Source organism: Phascolarctos cinereus, unplaced genomic scaffold, assembly GCF_003287225.1.
Source record: "Phascolarctos cinereus isolate Bilbo 61053 unplaced genomic scaffold, phaCin_HiC Scaffold_5;HRSCAF=322, whole genome shotgun sequence".
Taxonomy (NCBI): domain Eukaryota; kingdom Metazoa; phylum Chordata; class Mammalia; order Diprotodontia; family Phascolarctidae; genus Phascolarctos; species Phascolarctos cinereus.
This window is the reverse complement of record NW_027555958.1, coordinates 6486623-6510527: the sequence shown is the minus strand read 5'-3', so window position 1 is coordinate 6510527 and position 23905 is coordinate 6486623. Positions and strand designations below refer to the sequence as shown.

General features: G+C 43.4%; 1 protein-coding gene across 1 annotated transcript; it reads right to left on the bottom strand.

Annotated features, from left to right (window-relative positions):
- Nucleotides 1-38: 38 nt before the first annotated feature.
- LOC110199915 (germinal-center associated nuclear protein-like) lies at nt 39-23886 on the bottom strand. The gene is made up of 9 exons (XM_020974943.2): nt 23881-23886; nt 23024-23221; nt 22182-22450; nt 19821-19983; nt 17168-17328; nt 10962-11242; nt 10027-10163; nt 3704-4072; nt 39-71 (listed from the first exon to the last, which is right to left on the bottom strand). Exons 1-9 carry the CDS (start codon nt 23884-23886, stop codon nt 39-41), a joined length of 1617 nt encoding a protein of 538 aa, XP_020830602.2.
- Nucleotides 23887-23905: the final 19 nt, after the last annotated feature.

The following is a 23905-nucleotide window of genomic DNA, read 5'->3' as shown; positions in this document are numbered from 1 at the left end:
GCAGGAGTTGAAGGAAGTGAAAGAAGGTTGAGTGGAGGCTACCAGTGCTCCCAAGTTCTCACTACTCTCTGCTGCAAATGGAGAGTATATCATAAGGGACATTTGTGTGAACAGGGGAGAGTTAAGAATGTTCACTGCCAAAGACGAGAATCTTCTCCTTTTCTTTTTTAACAACTTAAAGCTGAAGACATTTGCCTGCTGGGAACTGGCCATTGCTGTGCATATGATGTTTGCTTTGGGACACCCTGCTCTCAGCTAAAACAGCAAAAATAGCCTCACAGTCTGTACTTCTCAGAGGGAAATCTAGACGTTAAACAACTTTAATTCGTATCACTAGCAGCTACTGTCACTGGGGATTCTGTGTCTGTTTTTACCATAAATGTGAGGCTGAAGGGTCTTCCTCCTTGTTCTCCCTTCCCTGGGCAGCAAGCTCCCCTTCCCTCCAGCTGTCATCCTCTTGCTGGTCTCCTGTGCTTCTGATCAACAGCTCCTGAGGATGGATGATGAATCTTTCCTGCCCACCTTCTCCTTTCTGGGCTTCCCCAGTTAATGCATTCTCTTCAGCTTTCTGCACCGCTCCATCCTCTTCTGTTTTTCTTCTTTGTCTCTCACCGATGTCTGCTGGCCAGAATCCACCTCCAGAGCCTTCTTGTCAGCAGTCTCCTTCCCAGTCCTGTGCTGACACCCTTTCTCTGTTGTCTTGTTCTAGTCTTTGGGCAGTTCCGTCTTCTCTTGCCCGATATTTCTGCTCTTCCTCAGAGCTTTCCTGACTTTCCTGTCTTTCCAGTTGCCCCTGGACTTCAGTTCCCCAGAATATTTCTTCTTGACCAGCACTGAATTCCAATTTCTCCCCGTTGTCAATTTTTTGACAATCTTCTTCTAATTCTCTATGCATTTCTTCTTTTCTTTCTTTCCCTCTCTCATTTCCTATTTCTTCTTCTTTTCTATATTTTATATTCAATGAACTTTCCCCATGTTTCTCTATGGTGACTTCCCATTCTAAACCACTTTCTTTTCCTTTCATCTTTCCTCTGTCTCCCCCTAGGTGTTTTAGGCTTTCTTCATCCTCTTTTACCCAGTCTTCTCCTTCTAATTCTCCTCTGTGTAATTTTGCCCAATGTTTCCCCTTTGGGTCTTCTTTTGCATTCGTCCTTTCACTCCCTTTTTCCCATGGTCTTTCCCAATCAGATTCTGCTGCATCTTTTGTGTCACTCATTCCATTATCCACATTCAGGGCTCCTCCACCTTCTTCTTCCGGACTTTTTCCAATGTCTTCTTTCTGATTTTTGACATTTTCTCTTGTCTTGCATCTTCCACATTCTATTTCTTGTTCCTCTCCCTTGGGTTGTTCTTCCTGTCTTCCTTCAGAGTGCTTGTGTTCAATTTGTCCTTTAACGTCTCCATACTCTGCTTCCCATTTTTGACTATTCTGTCCTCTCTTTCCTTTCCCTTGATCTCTTAAGTCCTGTTCCTGACCATCCAGCTCTTGGACATTTCCACATATGTCTTCCATGGTTGCTTTCCATTGTCTCTCTGAGACTTTCTGATCTCTTTCTTTTAGCTCCAAAGTGGTTTGTCCGTCTTGAGCTTGACTTTCCTCTTCTCTTGGACCTTCTCTGGATTCTCTTCCCCATCCTTTGCCACTCAACTCTTCATCTCTATTTCTTTGTGTTCCATGTTCCTTCTCCCAGTCTTCCTCACTTGGTTCATGTGCATGATCCCTTCTCTGGTCTTTGTTACGTCTTACTCCCCACACTTCTTTGTCTAATCCTTCTTGATCTCCAGTTCCCCACATCTTTCCATATTTTCTTTTCCCTTCTTCTCTATACCTTCCTTTGTCTTTCTCTTGTTTTTGCTTTTGCTTATTTCCCCCCTGATCCACTACAGCATTCCCCCTGCACTCTGTTCTCTGAGACATTCCCATGTTTACCTCCTGGAGAATTTCCCCACATTCTTTTCCCCTGATGGATGTCTTGACTCCATCACATTTCTCTTCCTCATGGTGCTCTCTTCTGACTTTTCTCTTCACTCTCTGTCCTTTCCATCTTCCTCTGCCTCTGTCTTCCAGCCCTTCTTGATTTTCTTTCTTCCAGATATCTAGATATTTTAATGGGATTCTTTTCAGTTCCAGGGGTTCTTTATTTGCTCACCCATCTTCTTTTTCTCCTTTTTCTTTTCCTGTCCATTCTCGTTCCTCTATTTTTCCACTGTTACTTCTGATGTGTTCATTTTCTCTTCCATATTTTCTTTCCCATTCATCTGCTATTACTTTTCCTTCTCTGCCTAGAGATTTCTTTTTGACCTTTTCTCCATCCAGATATTCATCTCTGTATGATTTTTCATTTAATTCTTGTCCATTTTTTCTTTCCTGTTCATTATAGTCTCTTTCTCTGGGTGACTCACCCCATTTTCTTCTTATTTTGCTGTCCGGGTCTTTCTGATATTCTCCTTCCCATAATTTTCCACTGAGATCACTACTCCATTTGTCATTGTATTTTAGTTCGAAGCTATCATCCACCAGTTCTCCATCTTCAGTTCCCCATTCTTTTCCAGAGGTCCTTCCCCACACTCTTCTTTTCTGTCTTTTTGTTTCTTTTTTCCCTGGTTCATGGCTCCTTTCACACCTTGCTTTCCTGTTTTTCCTTTCTAATTTCTGCTTGTCTCCATCCAGTCTATTTGAGTATTCCCTTCCTAAAGCTGCATCTTTTGATCGTTGAACATCATCTTGTCCTCTCTGATCATATTGCTCCTGACCTTCTCTGGAGAGACTTTGTCTCTCTGATTTCACCCTTCCTTCATTCAAACATCTTCGCTTTTCTCTCCCGCAAATGTTCAGGTGCTTATAGTTTTCTCTTTCCATATTTATTATTTCTTTCTTTTCACATTCATTTTCCCCTTTTCCTCCTCCATCTTTTCTATTCCAATACTGCTCTGCATCATCTTCTCTGTCTTCTCCTGTTAAGTGTCTTCCTTCCTTCCTTTCTTTAAAGTTTAGTTTCCAGGCTTTTCTTTCTCTCTTTTCTCCACCTTTTTCTACTCCACATTGCCCCCCTCCTCTCTTATCTTTTCTTTCTTGTCTTTCTCTATATTCTCTTTCCCAGTTTTCATTTTTCTTCACTTCTCCATGTTTCTTTGTCATATATTGAGTGTTCTGGCCTTCTTTTATGTGATTATGTCCTCTTTCATTCCCTTCTTTCCTGGTTTTTCTGCCTTCATGCCCTCTTTCCCGATTGGCTTCCTTTTCTCCATAACTTTCTTTATAATATTTGTGCTCTCTATCCCTGCCACTTTTTCTTTTCTGGCCTTGTCTTTCTAGTTTTTCTTTCTCCTCTTCTATGTCCTTTTGCTTTCTTTTTCCTTTTTCCAATTCTCTGTAATTCTACCACCATTTTTCTACCTCCTCTTTAACTGTCTTTTTTCTTTCCCAAATATTGTCTCCAGATCCTCCTTCTTGCAATTTTCCTTGCTCTCTTTGAGATCGTCTCTCACAACTGTTTTCTTTTTCCTGTTCTTGATTTAGTTGCCAATGTTCTTGGGGGTTTTCTTTTCTTTCTTGATGTCTTCCAGTTTTCCTTCCCTGATTTTGTGCTATAATTTTTCTCTTGTCCACTACTTCCAATTCTTCCTCACAGCCTCGTCCTCTCTTTCTTCTTCCCTTCATCTCCCTAGTATGTCTTTTCAGGCATGTTCTGCCTTCTGGCACCTTATCTGGTCCTTCCCATATTTTATCATATTTGTGTTCTCTTTTCTGAGTTCTTCCTTCTTTTTCTTTTCCCTGTTCTCGTTTCCTATTTTCTTGGACATGACCACTCCCATATCTCGTTCTTGCACCTTGTTTATCACATTCATCTCTGTCTTCCTTTCCTTTATCTTTTCTTACTTCTCCATTTTGTCCTTCCCATCTCTCACTATATTCTCCTTCCCATTCTTGCATTTCAAGCCATCCTTCATCATCCTCTTCCTTCCTACTTTCATCTTCCCCTTTCCAACCAAGTTCCTTTGGGCTTCTGTTTTCTATTTTCCATTCTTCTTCATTTTGTAGAATGTTTTCCTTTATCTTTTCATTTTGATCCTGTGACCAACATTTGAGAGAAATGAGTGAGAATAAGAGCTTAACATTAGTTTAAGTAAACACACTCATCATGAAAAAGGCTTCATTTCAATTCAATCCCATACCATGGTCTTAGGAATAAACAATTATGAAGTAGAGACTTATTTCATTGTGTAGTTATCATTTATGCACAAAGAAATGCACAAAACATTATGACAAAGAAAAAAAGCATTGAACTTGGAGTGAGATTGAGATCAAATATAAACTCCTCTGATTGGCTTTACAATCCCTTTATAACCTGGCCCCATCCTATATTATGATCTTCATTAAACACTACTCTTCTCATACACTATGGTCTAACCCAACTGGCCTTTAGTCTTTTCCTCATATATCTTCTATCTCTGTGTTTTTGCAGTGGCTGTCCCCCATACTTGGAACAAAGTATGCTCTGACCTGCATTCAGACTCCATAGTTCTTTCTCCGGATGTGGAGAACATTTTTTCATCATAAATCCTTTGGAATTGTCTTGGATTATTGTACTGCTGAGAAGAGCTAGGTCATTCTCAGTTGATCATCATGCTGTTACTGTGTACGGTGTTCTCCTGGTTCTGCTCATTTCACTTTGCATTAGTTTGTGTAAGTCTTTCCAGGTTTTTCTGAAGTCAGCCTGCTCATCATTTCTTATAGAGCAGTAGTATTTCATTACAATCATATACCATAACTTGATCAACCATTACTCAATTAATGGATATCCCCTCAATTTGTAATTTTTTGCCACTACAAAAAGAGCTTCTATAAATATTTTTTGTACAAATACGTCCTTTCCTTCTCACCTTTTTAAATCTCTTTGTGATACAGACCTAGTTAGGGGACTGTATCAATGAGTATGCATAATTTTATAGCCCTTTGGGCATAGTTCCAAATTGCTCTCCAGGATGATTGAATCAGTTCGCAACTCCAACAGTGCATTGGTATCCCAATTATCCCACATCCCCTCCAATATTTATCATTTTCCTTTTCTGTCATATCAGCCAATCTTATAGGTATGAGATGGTACCTCAGAGTTGTTTTAATTTGCATTTCAATGAGCTATATTTTGTGGTGGCAAGGAATTGGAAATCAAGGGAATGCCCATCAATTGGGGAATGCCTGAACAAACTGTAGTACATGATTGTGATGGAACGCTATTGTTCTATAAGAAATGTCAAGCAGAAGGGATTTAGAAAAACCTGAGAAGATCTATGTAAACTGGTACAAAGTAAAGTGAGCAGAACCAAGAAAATATTTTATATAAAAGCAGAAGGGATTTAGAAAAACCTGAGAAGATCTATGTAAACTGGTACAAAGTAAAGTGAGCAGAACCAAGAAAATATTTTATATAATAACAACAATATTGTAAGGATGATCAACTGGGAAAGATAGCTACTCTGATCAAGATAATAATCCAAGACAATTCCAAAGGACCTATGATGAAGGATGCTATCTCCAGAAAGAACTGATGAATTCTGAATGCAGAGTGAAGCGCACTTTTTAAAAAAAAGGTTTATTTTTGTTTTATCTTGTTTGTGTTTTCTTTCACAATATAGCTAATACAGAAATAAGTTTTGCATGACTCTACATCTGTAGTTGATATCAAATTACTTACTTTCTCAGAGAGGGAAAAGGAACATTAGGGAGGGAGGGAGTTTAGAATGCAATTTTTTTTAAAATGAGTGTTAAATATTATTTTTATGTGATAGAAAAATATTGAATTAAATAAATAATTTTTTTAAATAGTGCATGAAACTCAATTAGCAAAACTAATAAATTTTAAACCACTGAAAAAAACTTAACTGAGGAGATCTTCCTGAGTTCTGAAGCCTTCCTTGCTAAAAAAAAAAAATGGGGCTCCTTCTACTTTGGGTTATCAAGGCACTGAAGGGATGACTTACCAAGTAGTCATATTTATTTTTCCAACTCTGATTTGAAATGAGGATAGAGAGATCAGGTTAAGCCTAATTTTGCCCTCCCCCTCTGACCCCATTAAACTCCTCTCATCTCAGATCACATTCTCAAATAAAGGTGTTAAACAAAAAAAAAAGTCTGGAAAAATGCAGAGAAACTTGGGTTACATTCCAATCTCAGGTTTTTTTTTTTTAGCCATGAGATGTTAAGCAAGTTATCTTATCTCTGTTTACCTCAGTTTCCTGACCTGTAAAGAGGAAAATAATAATTGTATACACTTCCAGGGCTGTCATGAGGATCAAATGATATAGTGATTATACAGTGCTTACCACATCAACTGGCATATGGTAAGCACTAGAAAAATGGTGACTAGTGTTATTATTGGACAGTTAGGTGACACACTGATAGAGGACCAGACCTGGAATCAAGAAGACTCATCTTCCTCAGTTCAAATCTGTCCTCAGACACTTACTCGCTGTGTGGCCCTAGGCAAGTCACTAAACTCTGTTTGCCTCAGTTCCTCATCTGTAAAATGAACTGGAGAAGAAAATGGCAAACCGCTGTAGTACCCTTGCCAAGAAAACCCCAGATGGAGTCATGGAGAGTGGGACGTGAAATAAAATTACTAAAATTATTGATATTATTATTATTATTATTTCTTTAATTGAAAGTAATTATATACCAGGTTTTCGATGTGATTAGTATAAAATGCCAAATGTAATAAAATTAATGATTTCTTATAAGATAATTTGGAAATGCATTCAGCTGAAGTAATGTCATCTGACTGGTAATAAATTTTGTTTCATGTTTTAAATACATGATATTGTGTATGTTATCATGTTTCTAATTTTCTTATATCATGAAATGCTTTGGGAAATCATTGTATCAGAAATGCTGTTAGAAAATTGACTTCCCTTTAAATTTAGCATACGTTGGCATTCAATGATTTTATCCAGCTTGGAACATCAAACCTTTGTTTCTTCAGTCATTTCATCTTTCACCCACCACACTGATATAATGACAAACTGGCCATGGGAATACATAAGTGTGAATTGAGTTGGAAATTGAGGGGAGGGATAGAAAAGTATTCTTTCTCCCATGCAGAGAATGTGAGGTCCTCCTCATAGAACACCATGGTACCATATATGGCTTCAGAATGGGATGTGATAAGAAAAGGGAGGTCAGAGAAAACAAGAGAAGGGCAGGGGAGCCATAGAAACCTCCGTCTCCTATGGAGTGCACCTTCCATTTTTGTCTGTTCATGTGTAAGTTGTCTCTTCATATGCATTAAGCAGAGGACAACCTCTACCTCCATCTTCCATCACGTAGCTCCCAAGGTAATACATTGGGAGATGGAAGTAAACCTAGAGGCCACCAGAGCTAAGTGCCTCATTTTACAAAGGGTGAAGTTGAGACCCAGAGAGGCAGCCCAGTGCCATGGAAAGAACAATGGATTTAGAGTCAGAGGACCTGGGCTCAAATCCCAGTTCTGCTCATTAAGGCTTAACCTCTTTCTATTTCCTCCTTTGTAAAGTGAGGCGGCATCGTTTAAAAAAAAAAAGTTGGACCAGGTTCCTTTTCAACTCTGAATCTATGAATCTGTAAAGGAAACATCTCATCCAAGGCCACAAGGACAATAAAAGCAGAGGGGCTCAGGCGCTGTCTGGTTCCAGATCTGACATGGACACCTCCCCAAATTACAAGTGTCCAGCTGAGAAGAGGAATCGAGAAAGTGGAGCTGAAGGAACTCTCTCCGCAATGCTGAGGAACAGCGTTCCCTTCTAATGACAGCCTAAGTCTTTCAAAATGGGGCTATTTTGAAATGGAGAGATGCCCTGAATACAAGAGGGCAAATGGACCTCCCTTCCTTCTTTACGGAGATGGTGAACTGTGGGTGTGGGCCGTTGGTTTGGTATATGGGTGAGCTATCTTGCTTAAAGACTTTCCTTCCGTCCTCTCCCTTTTTAATTCTTTGTTCCAGAGGACATCCCTCAGAGGAAGGAGAGGGAGAGAGGAGGTTATATTTGGAAGTGAAAATCATCTCAAACCAAAGGTCTTGTTTCTTAAGTTTTGTCTTTATGAGGAAGAGGTGGGGGAGGGAGGGAGAGAGAGAGAAAGAGAAGCTAAAAAATTCCATCACCTTGAAGCTTTTCTGTGAAGTGCTTAAAAGGTAAGCTCAGGAATCATAGGAGGATGCCATTAATGAGGCACAGAAATCTGGAAACTTTATTAGTGGAGGGTTTAGGCCAAGGAAGGATCATTTGCTTCTATTCCCTCTGATTGAAAAATAGAGTATCAGAGGCTTTGAAATAAGCAGGAGCCATTTGTCTATCCAGATGCTGGAAAATGAGAAGTGAGCCTGCTGATCCTTGGAGAAGCTGGATGAGAAGTCAAGAGGGAGAAAGGGCCAAGTCATAAAGAACCCAATTTAGTCTTTTTAGACTCATTTCAGGAGGTTGATGCCAGCTCTGAGGTAAGCCATATTTTATTTTGAAAATTATCTTTACACTTAATGGCCATGTGGAATGGATTGGGGAGTGGAATGTGACAGATTTGAAAACTGTGAATTGTGCAGATAAATGTGTCAGGTTTTATTGTTATACCTGTCGAACAAATTCCCCCTCACTGAAGGTCTTTAAGCAAAGGTTGGATACTTGTCAAGGAATAGTGTAGAGGAGATTCTGGTCCTCATACTGACCATGCCTCTAAACCAACATTGAAGCTAGCTAAGCTATATGGTCTAGCAGAACTGGCCATCTCCCTATTCTTTATGTATCTCCCTCCTCTGTGCTTTTGCACTGGTGCTCCCAATGCTTGTAATGCCCTCCCTCCTCATCTACAACTTTCAGAAACCCTTTTATGAGAGACCTTTCCAGATCCCCACCCCAAGGCTGTAAGTATTCTCCCCACCCCAACCATCATTTTGTACCTCTCTTTGTATATACCCAGATATTTATATATTATCTCCCCTAGCTAGACTATAAGTGCTCCATGGCCAGTTTCTGTTTCATTTTGCTTATGCATCTGCAGTGCCTTCCCCCCAAGAACAAAGTACTTGCATTTTACAAACACATTTTACAAATTTACAAACACACACACATACATGTAAGAATGCATGCATGCCTATAAGTGTATATGTGCCCCCATCTTCACCAAACCATATGTGGAGAGAGATTGCCAATAGGCCATAGCCATTACAAACCTCTCCCTTTTAAATTTTTATTGTATGATGGTCTAGTTCAGAGGTCTGCAATCTCTTTGTCACTGGGCACCAGCAGGAGGACCAAAAGTCAATGAGAGGCCCTGATAGGCCAAGGGAATATGAAGGAAAGGGGGAAAGAAGAAAAAGAAGATCAAGAGGTAAAGACAGGGCAGCTAGGTGGTACAGTGGACACAGCTCCAGCCTTGGAGTCAGGAGGACCTGAGTTCAAATCTGGCCTCAGACACTTGACACTTAGCTAGCCATGTGACCCTGGGCAAGTCATTTAGCCCCGATTGCCTCACCAAAAAGCAAAAAAAAAAAAAGAGAGAGAGAGAAAGAGAAATAAATACACACAGAGAGAGACACAGATGCAGACACAGAGAGATAGAGAAGCAGAAGAGAGAAAAAGGAGGAAAACCAAAAGGAAGATGTAGCAGGTGATGAGGAGCAGAGTATCACCAGTGCCCAGCCGAGGTGCCAGACAGGGCTTGAGTATCATGGGTTGTTGAAGCCTCCCTAAGCCAACAGAACTGTCATGTAGCTGGCCCATGCTGCTGAGGATGGGACCACAATGAGTCATGTATAAATATGGCCAGTGAAGAACTGCAATTATGTGAAATGCCACTTCTAAAATGGCCCCCTGATCTTGGTGTGAGCCAGGTGTGTCCCTAAGCTAAGCTTAAGATCAAGTGAATTCCATACAATACAATTCCATCAAGGCTCTGGCCTTCATTGGCTCTGCCAATGCTCCTTCAGCAAGCAGCAAGAATAGAAAAAAAAAACCTTTGCCCATTTTTAATCATCCATCTTAGTGCAAAAGTTTCCTTACCAGCCTTGGGAAAACATGCTGCCGCTTTATGATGGGAAGCTCCAGGTCCATGAAAGGAAGGAAGGAAAAGGAGGCTGCTGATACAGACTCCTGGGGATCGAGGAACCTCTTTTCTGTTCTTTGCCTGGATGGTGAAACTAAAAATAGAAGAAAAATTGTTGCCAAATGGGTTTACCCTTCTGGCAAGGGTGGGAAAAAGTCACAGGCCAGGCTGGGCAAGAACGGGAAACGTCTCCCTGAATCTTGGAGTTGAGAGGCTCCTACTTATCGAACTGGGAGGGGCCATTCAAGCCACTCTCCTCATTTTACAGAGGGGAAAACAGGCCTAAGAAGATGAAGTGACTGGGTCAAAGTCACTCAGGGAATGTTAAAGTCAGAATTTGAACCCAGGTCCTCAGACTCCAGAGTCAGTGCTCATCTCACTGGACGCGTCATCTAGATTGACCCATTCCTGCAAGATACTCCTCACTGCAGTATCATTGACAGTTGCTCATTCGATTCAATAAATATGAATGTTTTTCTACTTCATTACTATGAGCATGAGAAAAGGCTGCAGAAATGGTCCAATCCATTTTGGGAGGGTCATCCCAAACATAACCTAGATTTGTTCCACTTGGCTTTGGACGACAGAGCCAAGAGCAGGGAGGGGAAGTTTCAGGGAGGCAGATTTTATCCCTATTAGGATAACCTGCCTAACAAAGACTGCTGGCCCAAAATGGAAGAGGTAGTCCACCATGTCCACCACTCATGATGTAGTCTCTCCCCTTTGCTGGAGAGCTTCATCTAGGTGACCATTTGTTTGGTAGGAGGATTCTTGCTCAGCTCTGAGTGATGTGATAACAAAAATGGATATGAACAAAAAACAAAAATTATGCAAAACAAACAAAAAAAAAGAATGTGGTGACTAAAAGCTGAGAAAGTGTTGAGGCCATTACCAAGAGTGAGCTTCCCAAGATGTTGATTCATGCCATTATCTGCCATGTCCACGTGGGTGCTTTTCCAGCAACTAGCAATGACCATCTCAGCTCGGTCTCCAATGTACTCCCCTCCAGGGCTGAAGCTGTTCTCAGGGATGTGCTGAGGTGCAGCAGGTAGCATCTCCCCATTCACCACCTCTCCTACTGATGTGGTCAGTTTCTCCAAGATGAAAATAGATCTCTTGGGCCTGAAGGGTTGTTTTGGTTCCATGAGTGCTTGCCGGTTCAGTTCAACATAGCTAAAGACAGATGTAAGGAAAGTGGTTGTAATTGGCATTCAGGGTCAGGATGGCACCTTAAGTTAAGCTTAAGATCACGTGAATTCAATACAATACAATTCCATCAAGTAAAATGTCAGTTCCCTGAGGGCAGATGATGTGTATTGTTGAAGTTTATTTTGTCTTGGACCTTCCTCACCTCTCTCCAGCTCTTAGTCCACTTCTTAGCACATCGTAGGGTCTTTGAAAATGCAGCTGGATAGTGCAATGGACAGAGCCCTGGGCTTAGAGTCAGAAAGATTCTTTTTCCTGAGTTCAAATCTGGCCTCAGACACTTCCTAGCTGTATGACCCTGGACAAATCACTTAAACTTGTTGGTCTCAGTTTCCATATAAATAAAGTGAGCTGGAGAAGGAAATAGCAAACCGCTCCAGTATCTTTGTTAAGAAAACCCCAAATGTGGAGTCAGACATGACTGATAAATGACTGAACAACATAAGATTCTTAATAAATACTTGTTGAATGAAATTAATGTTTTTTGAATTCCTAACATTTCCTTTACCATTGTTATGTTTCAAAAATTTGGTTTCACCCAAATCACAGAGTCCACCAGTCAAAATATCCGAAGTATAAAAACTAAGTGGATTTAAAAAAAAAAACCCATTGTCTAAACTATGACCTTTGGCTTTGGGGTAGAGGAAAGAGGGACAGCTTATTTAATTAATCCGCTAGGGTACATTATTTGTCTTTTGTTTTCAAAGAAGACCAATGACATCACCACAGATTGACTGTAAGCTGGGTTCAAAATGAAGAGAAAGGAATCAGCTGGATCCTGTTAAGAAATTCCACAGTGTTTGTAATTAGCCCAAACTGCTCAGTGCTGCAAAGACCCTCCCTCCTGCTTTAGTGCAATATCCCCTGGGTATGCTTATGTGACTCATGAAACATGATGACTACAGGAGAATCACAGTCATGGGGAACCCAAAGGCCAGTGAAAGAACACTTGGTGGGTTTAAGTAGCTTGTAGCACATTCCTGATAGAGACTACCTGTGTGACCTCAGGCCTGTTGCAACTTCCCTGGACCTCAGTTTCCTCCTTTGTTAAGTGAAGTAGATATTTCTGAGTTCTTTTCTCCTAGATCTATGATCCTAAGCCATTTCATCACCCCAGGCCTAAATTTCTGTTCTGTCAAATAAGGGAAGCCAAACTAAATGGGCTTAAAAGAGTCAGGAGAGCTGGGTTCAAGTCCCATGTCTGAATCTCTCCATGCAATTTTATATCTCTGGGGCTCTATAAATGAGGGGGTGAGACAATGCTCTCTAAGTTCTCACTTTTGTGAGTCTGTCAAGTGTTATATGTGACCTCATGAGACACGGAGGGTGTGCATAACTAGAAATGTCAGTTGTTCACACGATAACAATGAATAATAACAGATTCAATGCCTGAGTGGGATATTGCTGTTCCAGAGACAGAGGATGCCTTCCAAGGCAGGAGTTGGGCCCTCTGATTATTTACATAAAGCTTTGGATAAAAGTCACTCAGGATGAAAAGGGATTGTAACTTGTACTGAAGGAAGGAGTACCCAGACTGAAGTGATCATGATTCCCAATCTAGGAGTCATCCTAGACCTCACTCTCACTGCCCATATCCAATATGGTGCCATGGTCTGTCAATTTCACCTCTGTAGCATCTCTGATCAATTTCACCTCTCCAGCATCTCTTGTCAGTTTCACTTCTACAGCATCTCTTGCTGCTTTCACCTCTACAGCATCTTTGACTAATTGTACCTCTCCAAGCATCTCATGAATTTCACCTCTCCACCATCTCTTGTCAGTTTCACCTCTGCAGTGTCTCTGATCAATTTCACCTCTCACCATCTTCCCCTTCTCTCCTCTGACATTGCCCCAACTCTGGTACAGACCCTGATCACACAATGCCTGGACTACGGCAATGCTTGCTGTAGGGTCTGTGGCCTTGAGTCTCTCCACACTCCAGTCCGTCCTCTACTCAGCCACTAACCCGGTTTTTCTAAAATTCAGGTCCAACCATGTCACACCCCTGCTCAACAAACTCCAGTGGCCTCCAGGATCAAATACAACATGTTCTGTTTGGCCTTCAAAATCCTTCGTAACCCACCCCCTCCCACCTTTTCAGTCTTTTTACACCTCATCCCCAACACATATCCAGTGACTTTGGCCTTCTGGCTGCTCCATGAATCAGACCCTCCATCTCTCAGCTCCGCCCCTTTTCTCTGGCTGTCCTCTCAGCCTCCTTCTCCCTCCTCTGCTCTGGATGACTGACCTCCCCGGCTTCCTTTAAATATGAACTAAAATCTCATCTTTTCCAGGAAGCCTGTATCAGATTTTAGTGCCTTCCCTCTGTTAATTATTTCCTGTTTGTCCTGTGTATAGTTCGCCCATATTTCTTTACTTCTGGTCTCCTCCATTAGATTGTAAGCTCCTTGAGGGCAGGGACTAACTTTTCCCTCTTTTGTATCACCAGAGCTCATCCTAGTAACTAGTACATAGTATATTAACAAATGTTTAACTACCTGAAAATGACTTGTCTAAGGTCACTTTGCTAATAAGTGTCAGGTCTGAGATGTGCATGCAGGTTTTCTGACTTTTAAATCCAGTGTGTTTCAATTCAACTTAAGGAGAGGCAGTGTGGCCCAGTCAATAGAATCTGGCCTTGGAGTCAGGAGATCAGAGGTGTGAGTTCTGCCTGGGACACCAGCTGTATTAGGAGAGCTTCTCACTGAGCCATACAACTAAGACTAGAGGAAACAGAGGAGGCACTTGTCTGTCCTGGGTGAATCCCATAGTAGGGATTCCCAACGCCAATGAAGTCCTGTGTCTGAACCTGAAAAAAGTGTCAGGTGCTGCAGAAGATGTTAGAGATACAACAACTAGGAAGGCATTCCTAGCCCTGAGGAGCACCCATAAGGAAATACAGAATATGAAATAGAAACTAGGGATGAGATGGAGGACATTAATAACTGGAGAATCAAACAACACGAACCAAGCCTCAAAAGGTCCTAGGGCTTCCAAGAGTGGGAGATGACAGTCCCCCAACGTCCTATCCCTAGACTTTATAGTGGATCCGGCTGACACTTTCTGGGATGCTCCCAGGCCAACCAAGGACTCTTGTGCCCTAAAGAGCAGTTTGCTAAGTGACACCTTTATAATCTAAACAAGCCCTGGAATATTCCCACAGTGCCCAATGGAATTCCCCAACAGAATTCCACATGTGTGCATGAGATATGGTGGCTGAAGTGGGGCATGAAAACGAGCCAACAAGAGAAGGCATCACTCTGGGGGATGCTGTCCTAGGCACCTGCCAAAGGGGTGAGAATTAAGCTCAGCCTCAGATGGGAAAGCAGGGTCCCCTTGGAAGCCTGTCATGTTGAGCTTGTCCCAAGGTCCAAGAAGAGTCTCTAGCTCTGACTGTGACAACTGTGTGACCATGGCAGAGTCCCACATCCTTGAGGAGCCTCAGTTTCTTTAACTACCCATGGTAATGCCTAAAGAACCCACAGGTAAGGATTAAATGCGTTAATTTATATTTATCCGGTTTTGACTAGTAGTTAGGCACCAAGCAGCTAGGTGGCACCACAGTGGATAGGGGGCCAGGTAGAGTCAAGATGACTTATCTTCTGGAGTTCAAGTCTGGCCTCAGATACTTACTAGCTGTGTGACTGTGGGAAAGTCACTTAACCTTGTTTGCGTCAGTTTCCTCATATGTAAAATGAGCTGAAGAAGGAAATGGCGAATGGTGACCATGTCATCCTACACAAGTCATAGAGCCCTATGTCTAGATCTGTAAGAGACTATAAAGGTCACCTAGCCCAACTCCTTCACCGTACAGGAAAGGAAGTGAAAGATTAAGGTTAACGTTAAAGAAGTTAAGGCCCAGAGAGGTTTAGTGATTTTTGTCTAAAGTCACACAGATAGAAAGTGGCCAAGATGCGACTTTAACTCAGATCTCATGATACCTAGTTCCCTCTTCCTTCTGATATCCCAGGCTGCCTCCCTCTGTGAACCACAATGAGATCTGCACTTCTGCCTCAAAAGGAAACTCAATGAGATAATATGTGAGAATCTTAAAGAAGGCATAGATGTTAGCTCCTGGGGATTAGGGACTGGGCCTAGGATTTCACTGACAGAAGGCACTCCCAAAGGAGGGAATGCCCTTTGCCAGGCTGGTGCCTCCCCAGCAGCCTACAGTCCCCAAAAGGCGGTTTGGAACATGCAGAGTTTGAGCCCCACAGTCATGATGGTGCAGATAGCAACCTGGGTAAGAAGTCTCCTTTCCCCCATTTCAGCTCTCTATCAACTAAGCTACCATGCCTCTTATTAGGTGCTCAACAAATGCAGGTGAAATGAATTAAATTGAAAATACTGGATTTGGAGTTAAAAGACCTAGTCTCCAAGCCTAGTTCTGATGCTTATTAGCTGTATGATGCTAGGGAAATCATTTCCTTCCATTGGAACTCTGTAAAATGATGGCATTGGGCTAGATGACCTTAAAGGTTCCCACCATCTCTACATGTACGATCTTCCTGTTTATCATGTCATTATCACTACTGGTTTGTTTGTTTTATTGCACCTGGGATTTCATAGATCATAAAATTATGTCTTTGGAGCTGGAAGGGACCTAGAGATCATTGAGGGTAACACACACACACACACACACACACACTTATTTGACACACAGATAGACAGATAGACAGATAGATAGATAGAGACAGAAAGAGAGAGAGAGAGAGAGAGACAGAGAGGAGAAATAGAGGACAGAGAGAGGACAGAGAGAGAGGAGAGAGAGGAGAGAGACAGAGAGAGAGAGGAGACAGAGAGAGAGAGGAGACAGAGAGAGAGAGAGAGAGAGAGAGAGAGAGAGAGAGAGAGAGAGAGAGAGAGAGAGAGAGAGAGAGAGGAGAGAGAGAGAAGAGAGAGATGGGGGGGAGTTGCTTGGAGCACAAAGACCTTGACTTACCCAGTCACCCAATCATGTGTCAGAGGCAGGATTTGAATCTATATCTTCCTTACTGAGGGCAGCTCTCTGCCCACTATGGCACACTGCCTCTCCTTACTTCACTTTGCTTGTATTACTTATAAAATGAGGTTTCATTGCCTTATTCACGGGGTTCTTCTGCAAACCTTAGAGCCTTACTAGCATTGGTGATTTCTTTTTATTACTTCAAAGATATCAATGTGTAGGGGTGGGGGCTACCTCTCCCAAAGCAGATCCCAATCCCTGAGAAATCTGACAATGTTCTTCCAGTCAAAGACCCCACTCTGTGAGGTCAATGTAGAAGAGGGAGGAGCACCTCAGAATTTGGCCAGACTGGCCGAGGGTCAACTGACCTTGATTCTACTTTGTATTTTTTAAAATTTGCTTTTTGGGAGGGCAGGTAGGTGGCATAGTGGATAGAGCTCCAGCCTTGAAGTCAGGAGGACCTGAGTTCAAATTTGATCTCAGACACTTGACACTAGTTGTGTGACCCTGGACAAGTCACTTAACCCTGACTTCCTCACCAAAAAAAGCAAAAAAGAAATAGCTTTTCTGTGTCTATGTCACTTTCCTAAGAGAGTACAATCTCCTGGAGGGCAGTTGCCTTTCAGGTTTTCTGTTTGGATCTTCATCACTTACCACAGTGCTTGGCGAATAGTAGGTATTTAATAAATGATTGACAAACTCATAAATATTAATATTAATGAAAATAATAACAGAAAAGCAGACTTGGCCCCACCAAGATTGTCAGCTCCTCCAAGATTGGCTGCTCCAAGCTCCTCCATTGTCTCTCATACTTCTCTTTATTAACCAAATCATTGCCAGCTTGTGCCCTTGGGCTGAATTGGGCAAGGCTGGGGGAGCCCTTCCACCAGCTCCCTGACATGGAAGGAGGCTGGAAAGGCCTCTTGCACTGACAAGGTCACACCTACCCCTCCGAGACGTGCAGGCCATTATGGTGCATGAAGCTAACAGCCTCCCTGGAGTCATTGAAAAGCAGCCATCCCACCACACGGTCCATGGGAAAGCCTGTGGTCTTCTGGGAGCTCACAGTATGGGTGGCCGTCATGGCCCTCAGGGCGTTACCTCGAGCCTGAAGTGAGAGGGAGAAAAGTCCAAGCTCTGTGAACACACTTCCATGGAAAGGGGATGGAGAGTTCTTGTCTGATACGTGTCCTGTGCTTCCCAGGACATCTCTTCTATGTTGAGTTATCTGTACACAGATGGCTGAAGGATCTGGAATTTGGAGAACTCCCTCTTTCCGGGCAAAATACTATGAGGCCAGAGACGTTAGTGGCTGAAGCACAGAGACATTAGTGGACTTGCTCAGGGCCACACAGCTAGGGAGTCTCAAGCTGGAGTTCAAACTCAGCTCTTCTAACTCAGCCCAGGATTCTGTTTACTTTGTCACGCTGTCTCCGGATTACAAATGTCCATCAGAGGCAGTGTGGTAAAGGGGACCTGAGTTCAAATCTGCCTCTGACACTAACTGGCTATAGGACCCTAGGCAAGTCCCTTCCCTTCTGGAAGCCTCAGTTTCCTGAAGTATAAAAGAGAGCTTGGAATTGATAACCTCAAAGCCACTTCCCAGCTCTCAGTCTATGATTCACCTCTGTGCCAAGGAATTCCTGATAAGGAAACTCACCCTACCAGTTCAGAGGTTAAAGGACTTGCCCAGGGTCACAAGCCAATATATCCAGTGCCACCCAAATCAGAGAAATTGAGAATTGGCAGCTAACTAGATGGTGATCTGGTTCAGTCTCCACCAAAAAGGAGTCCCCATTATAACATATATATTAAGGGGAGGAATCCTCATTATAACATACCCATCAAGGGGAGGAGTCCGCACTATAACAAATCCATTAAGGGGGGAGGGGCAATGGTGTGTAGGAGAAGGCCAGGAGATGAGCAGTGGTGCCATGGGAGTCTGTGGATTAGAGATTGAGAATCACTTCACTAGACCCCATCGAATACTCTCCTTTTCTTCTTGGAGAATCCCCTAGAATGGGATAGTTCTTGGGGAGTTTCATGATGAAAGTTGAGTAGAACATGCGCTAATACAATGCACTTGATAGAACATAAACTCGCTGAGGGCAGGGACTGCTTTGCTTCTGTCTCTAGTGCTTTGCATGCAGTAGGCTCATGGTGATCCGGTCGACACTTGATGCCATTGGGAGCATCTCCAGGATGCCTCTAACCACCCATCCTCTCCTCTCCCACACTGGGAGCATCCTCATTTAGGTCCTCATCTCCCCTTGCCCAGACTTCCTAACTGGCCTTCCTGCAGCTCCAGCCAGATGGAGTGTGCCCACCTCACCATGCCCGCCCTCTCAATCGCTCAGTCACACTCTTCTCAAAATTCTTGAGTGACTCCTCATCACCTCCCAAATAAATACAGTTTGGACCAGGCTTTCAAAGCCCTCCATGATCTGACTTTGACCTCCCTTACTAGTCTTTTCTCATAGAATTCTCCATCACATTCTCTGCATTCTGGCACTTTTCATCCTCTCCATCCTCCATGCTCATCTTTCCTTCTCCGGGTCCTTTCCCATAGAAAGCCCTTTGACTAGAACAGACACATTCCGTCTCCACCTGTTGAGGTCTCTCTGCCTTCAAGGCTCAGCTAAGGGGTCGCCCCCTATGTGTAGCCTCCCTCGATGCCTCTTCCCCAACTCTGACTGAAAGGGAGGCTCTTTCTTATGATTCCTCATTGCCCCCTTGTACTTTAATAGGCAGAGCAGCAGACGTGGAAACAGGACATCCGAGTCCCGAGTTCCAGTCCTGGCTCTGGCACTTCCTACCTGGGTAGCCATGGGCAAGTCACCTAACTTCTCACCACCTCAGTTTTTTCATCTGCAAAATGGAAATTACGATAGTACCTGCCTTGACTGGACCTTCTGGTTTTTTAGTTTTTTCACAATTCGTTGTCTCCCTCAGATGCTGATTCTTTGTCCATGACTTTCCCATCCCTGGAGAGCCACAGCCTCTCCTGGCATTCAGTATTACAGTTTCTCAGGCATGTTTTGGCTCTTATTGGTGGAACAGTGGAAGAGGGAAAGAAAGAGATTCTATGGTTTCATCCATGTGGGAAATCCTCACTGTGGAAATTCTCTCCACTGGTGCAGATGGACAATACATCTCCAAACCACAGTCTTAGAGAGTTGCCTAGAACCCTGAGTTTAAGTGATTTGCCCAGGGACACACAGTCCAAGACATGATTTGAAGCCTGGTCTTCCTGACTCCAAGATTTATCTTCTATCTATGATGCCATGTTGGGTTTCTCCTAATCAAATGATGTAGAAGCATTTATTAAACACCTAGCATATACCAGATATTGTGCTAGGTGCCTGGGAGTTAGACAAAAATGAAACAGCCCCTATCCTACAGATGAGGAAACTGAGGCTCAGCTCTGCCTCCTATCTACTTGGCCACGTTGAGTCCTGACTACTTGTCCAATCGTCAAGTATGTATTAAGCACTTTTGTGGGCTTAGTTGTGCTGGGTGCAAGGGGGAAAAAAAGATAGAAATGAATTCCTACATACGAGGAGACTGAGAGCAGGTTGCCTCCCTTGCTTTGGCCCTTACCTGGCTGAAGTAGCCGTGTAACAAACAGGCATTCAGGTAGGAAGCTTCTCGGACCAGCTTGAAGAATCTCACATAGTTGTTGCTGTCTAAGGCTGTGAAGGCTTGAAGGGCGAACTTGACCTCTGGGGCATTGCGGACTTGGGGCTGGAGCTGCCGCACTTGTCTGCCAACATGAAGGAGACAGTGGTTACTCGCTGCCCTCGATTGGCTACCTCGGCTGAGCAGTGGCGTGGCCCTCTGATGACAGTGCTGGACTTGGGGTCGAGACGACCTGCGTTTGCCTCCTGTCTCTTCCACTTACTGGCTGTATCACCCTAGATACATCACTTGCCCTTGCTGGGTGTGGGCCTCAGTTTCTTCCCCTGTAAAACAAAAGCTGAGGGTCCCTCTTAGCCCATAGTCTAGCTATACAATGGTTGGCTTTTTTAGAACCATTGATCCCTAGTTCTAGAGCTAGACAGGACCTTAGAGATCATTTAATCCACTCCCCTCATTTTACAGATGAGGAAACTGAGGCATGGGGGAGGCTGTCTTATCCAAGTTACCCAGATAGTGAATGGTAAAGTTGGGAGTCAAATTCTCATCCAGTGATGGCAGAGTCACTGATCTTTTTGCTACACCAAGCAACTTAAGAAATCATCATTAATAGGAAAGGGAATCAGTTATTTTGAGGACCGTTATTTTGTTGTTATTATTCTTGGTAAAAAAAAAAAAAAGAACTGTGACTTTGGGGATGTAGAGAACTCCTGGTGTGGAATATTTCTCCACCAATGCAGAACGATAGCTGTCTATGACCAAGAATGACCAGTGATAGGCTGAGTTCCCTGGGAACTTGAATTCCTTTCTCCCTGATTAAAAGTCCAGCCCCCTGGCAACTATACTCCATGGCCTTTAAATTTTCTTAAATTGGCTTTAGAATGCTTAATTACTAACATTTCCAAACTGCTTTAAGGTTCAAACAGTGTTTTCCTCACACCAATCTTGCCACGTAACATCATAATCTCCATTTTACATGTGAAGAAACTGAGGCTGAGAGGAGTAAAGAATGTTAAGAATGTTACCCTGTTCACAAAGCTGCTAAGTGTCTTCCATGGGATTTGAACTTGGGTCCTCCTGACTTTGCACCTATCACTCTATTCGCTATATTATACAATCTCCTTAGATGACAACCATAATATCTAATTAGAATTGGGTCACTTGGAGCCTTCCCTGGGTTTATTCTCTAACTCTTCTGTTAAGTTAAAAATTATCTTTCACATTAAATATATATCTATATCTATCTATCTATCCATCTATCTATCTATCTATCTATCTATCTATCTATCTATCTATCTATCTATCTATCTATCTATATCTACATCTATATCTATGTCTGTATCTATATCTATATCTATATGGATGTAAGAACTTGGGATGAATGCACAGTGTACATCTCTGGGACTTCCTGGCCTTGGTAGTAACAACAAGGATAATTAAACCTAAATATTTATCATCTCATGAGGGAGGTAGCCTAAATCTTGTTAGCCCCATTTTGCTGATGAGAAAACAGAGGCTGGATTAAACTGCCTGCCTGAATATGGGCCCAGTGCTGCCACTTACACCATATGTGATGCCTTGGCCAAGTCATCTCCCCCTTCTGGGGACTTCAATGTCTTCCTCTACAAAGTGAGGGGGCTGCCTCTCTAAAGGTAATTGAGCATACAAAGTAATTTTGCAGTGCTACAGTCAGAGTGAAGGCAACCTCCCATAGCTGACAGGAGGCTGGCCTCAGGATCACCAAGACCTGCCCCTGATGCAGCCTGTTCTTGCAGCCCTGGCCTAGTCACCCAATTGGTCCTTGCCTCAGGCAACAAGCTGAGTTGCCCCAAAGTTACGAATCTGCCCTAACGGAAGGGCCATTCCATGCTGAGAGTTCCTCCAGCCATGACATCACAGACCTAGCCTGAAAATCCAAACTGAAACAAAAGTGTGGACAAGACGATTTGCTTCCCTCCTGGTATGAGGCAGAATGGAAGTAGCCCTCTCCAGCTCTGACACTGTCCCTCTGAGCCTCGGTTTCATCGTCTGTGAAATGTACTCCCTGCCTCGAGGGCTGATTAGGAGGCAAATGCTTTCTCTTGCCTTAAAGCTCAACTGAAATGGGAATAATCATTACCTGTGGAGCAAGTATAAGGAATGGCACCTCAACCCCAACTGGCATTCCGACTTGTCCCCCAGAATTCTTAGAAAGCCAATGGCAAGAGAGAACTGGCACGACTCCCACAAGGGGGGACCCATTGGAAGATGGACTAAAGCACTGGGCTGCCCACTGAGCATCTCTGCTTGGAGTTGGGTGAGTACTTCATGACACTGCGGCGTCACCTGAGCACGTCCCCTTGGTCGAGGGCAAGCAAGATGGCAGACGCTTGGAACTCGGCTTCCCTCCTGCTTGACTTGCCCTCGCTGGCCAGATCCAAGTACATCTCCTTCAGAGCAAAAAGGCATTTGGTGATTTGGGCCTTGTTGGTGGGAGCATCAAAGGAGGAGATGGGCTCCTCGCACAGGTGGTGGGCACAGTGAATGTGGAAACGAGCACATTTCTCCATCAGGGACACTGTCTGCGGGTCATGGAGGTGTTGCTGGAGAATGTCCTAGAGAGACAGAAAAGCATTTAGGAATTTTTTTTTTAAAAAAAGCTGCTTCTCATTCCTCATAAACAAACTCCTTACAGTGAATTCCTTGAGGAAGCGGTTTGATTCCTTTCATGAAATCTCAGAGGAGGAAAGGTCCACAGTTACTATCTAGGCTAATCCATTCCCCCAAAACAATCTTTTTCTACGCTCACCGGGAGGTAACCAGCCAACCTTTGCTTTGGGGGATCTCCAGCCCACTCAGGGACACCTCTCATCATTGGAAAGTTGGTTTTGCTTTGGTTTTTCCTCAACATCAAACCTAAACGTTGTTGCTGGTTTTGCCCTCTAGGACTGAGAAGAACAAGGCTAATCTTTCCTCTATAAGATAGCTCCTCAAATACTCAAGCCCAGCACCCCCAGTTCTGTCCCCCAGGCTTCAGAAGTATCTCGGCTTCTTCTTCCTGGTAGCCATGCCCTGTTCCCTCTCCAGATTATCATGCAAGGCTGAGGGCCAGCATAGAAGAAAGCACAGGGGGGTGTGGGATCACCCTTTGCTCCCAGGTCATTCCCACTACCAGAGGCAGAGCATACCTTCCTTATCCCACGGGTCCTGCTCCACACAAAGCTGTACCAGTCCTGGTAATTCCTCTCTTCTTGGTCCAGGATATGGGTGACAAGATAACCCATGGTCATATTCAGTACAGCCAAGGGCCTGAGGTCATGGGGCAGAAGTTCCTCCAGGCCAGCAGAGGACCTGCTGCATTCCTTAATTGCTGCTGGGTGGTCTACCTGAGGAAAAGAACACCAGGTGTGAGCTCAGGTCCCAGGGTGGGGGTGTGGGGGATCATGACTGGCCAGTCGAGGCTATGGGGTAGTCACAGAATCGTTCCATTTGAGAGCTGGGAGCTCAACAGCTCCCAATGGAGTCTTAAAAATACCCCCAGAACTGATCAATAAAGTACTTCCTATGGTCCAGGAAGACATGAAAAAGCCATCGCTGACCTCAAAGAGCTTATATTCTAATGCAACTCCAATGGAAAAAAGTCCTCCAAAATGTCCATCCCCCTGCCCAGGGAGACTATGTCATTGTTTGGACAGGTCTGTAGTCTCCCCCACAGTGATCTTCCTGTTTATGCCCTCCCCTCTATCCTCCAGGGAGAGTGTGTATGTGTGTGTGGTGAATATGTTGAGATGCACATGTGTCTGCATTTACAAATGTGTCTACATGCTTATACGTGCACATACATACATATGGCCTAGCCTTTTAGAACCCAAAGTCATGCCCAGGCAATAATGAGGCATCAGGGAAACACATCAGGGAGCAGAACTTTAACGTGACCAATATGTCCTATGAGTGATTAAGTAAAGAATAAGTCTTCAGGGAAGCAAAAATTGTCACACACATACAAGAGTTTCAGAGAGGAATTTATCATTTGGTTGAAATTTACTCCCATATTCACAAGCACAAGAATT